This window comes from Trichinella spiralis (assembly GCF_000181795.1).
Source record: "Trichinella spiralis strain ISS 195 chromosome Unknown Scfld4690, whole genome shotgun sequence".
Taxonomy (NCBI): Eukaryota; Metazoa; Nematoda; class Enoplea; order Trichinellida; family Trichinellidae; genus Trichinella; species Trichinella spiralis.
In genome coordinates this window covers 1-1026 of record NW_003531629.1, presented here as the reverse complement: position 1 = coordinate 1026, position 1026 = coordinate 1, and the positions used below count along the sequence as shown (strand labels likewise).

Genomic DNA, 1026 nt, shown 5'->3' with positions numbered 1-1026 from the left:
CATACATCTGCAACAATAAAAAAATATTTATGAGTTTGTCTTTATTGTAATAATAATCAGATTTAATTAAATTTTGAAATGCAATGTAATTATTGCGTGTAGTGATAATACGTAATTTTTCGACTATGCAGACAATGTTTATCTTATGTTTGGTTCACAAAAGAGCAACTCTACAAAAACAGAAGCCCTTTCTCTGATGAAGTAACTTTCTAAATGAGTCATTCGTTCTAACAGAAAGCAGCTTTCATCATTGAAGTAAATTGCACTGCATTTGTTTGTCTGCATAACTGCCGCACAGTTTGTTAGACATTCTAGCAGAGTACTTGTATTTGCTACTTCTATAATAACTGACCAACCGGATAAAAGTAGAGGTTTATACAATTCCACTTGAGAAATTTCTTCCAGAATCGGTAAGACATGCAATTCAGGTTGATCGTTGTCATCACGTTCATTTTCTCTATCTGAAACAAAAGAATTAAAAGTAACAGACAAGTTATAATAATGGCTGACGTCTGGATAAATTGACCTATGTGATGATGCTTTTATGAAAACGAAATAATTTTGCTCAAGAAATGAGAACTGCTAATTTCAATGCTTGAATTAGTTTCATTTTATTTCCGGAAAATTGACATACCATTTAATGTAAGCATTTAATAAATTTTCAATATAATTCGCAATGTTGCGATTAAAACTCTCTTACCTTTTGAGCAATTGTTAAGAGTAAAAAAATGATATCCTTCGTTTAAATCAACTTCATCCTCATAATTTCCCAGAACTGTAGTGAGGCATGCTTTTCTTTCTTTAAAAAAGCGATACCTTCACATAATCTGAAAGTTTCTCATATAGCGACATATGCTTATACACTCCGTTTAAAAATGAAACATTCCCATATAGTTTGAACAAGGTTTATTCCTTGGAATTACGTTTGAAACTGAAATGCTGTACTGTGCATATCCTCTTTATACTGAAAACAAAAAAAATTTTTTTCTTCAGTGGTGAAAATGATTTTGAATGCTTCAATTGGAA

The 1026-nt window shown here is 30.9% G+C and overlaps 1 protein-coding gene across 1 annotated transcript; it reads right to left on the bottom strand.

Moving 5' to 3' along the window:
* Positions 1-138: 138 nt before the first annotated feature.
* On the bottom strand, positions 139-952 carry Tsp_15872 (putative PAN domain protein). The gene is made up of 3 exons (XM_003367200.1): positions 924-952; positions 701-816; positions 139-461 (listed from the first exon to the last, which is right to left on the bottom strand). The coding sequence occupies exons 1-3, from the start codon at positions 950-952 to the stop codon at positions 139-141; spliced, it is 468 nt and encodes a 155-aa protein (XP_003367248.1).
* Positions 953-1026: the final 74 nt, after the last annotated feature.

Excerpts from the sequence above, each read along its gene's own strand:
- Tsp_15872 (XM_003367200.1), bottom strand. The coding sequence starts at position 952 with ATGCACAGTACAGCATTTCAGTTTCAAAC. Across the intron at positions 817-923 it reads ACAGCATTTCAGTTTCAAAC|GTATCGCTTTTTTAAAGAAA; the intron begins GTAATTCCAAGG and ends GATTATGTGAAG. Across the intron at positions 462-700 it reads TCTTAACAATTGCTCAAAAG|ATAGAGAAAATGAACGTGAT; the intron begins GTAAGAGAGTTT and ends CTTTTGTTTCAG.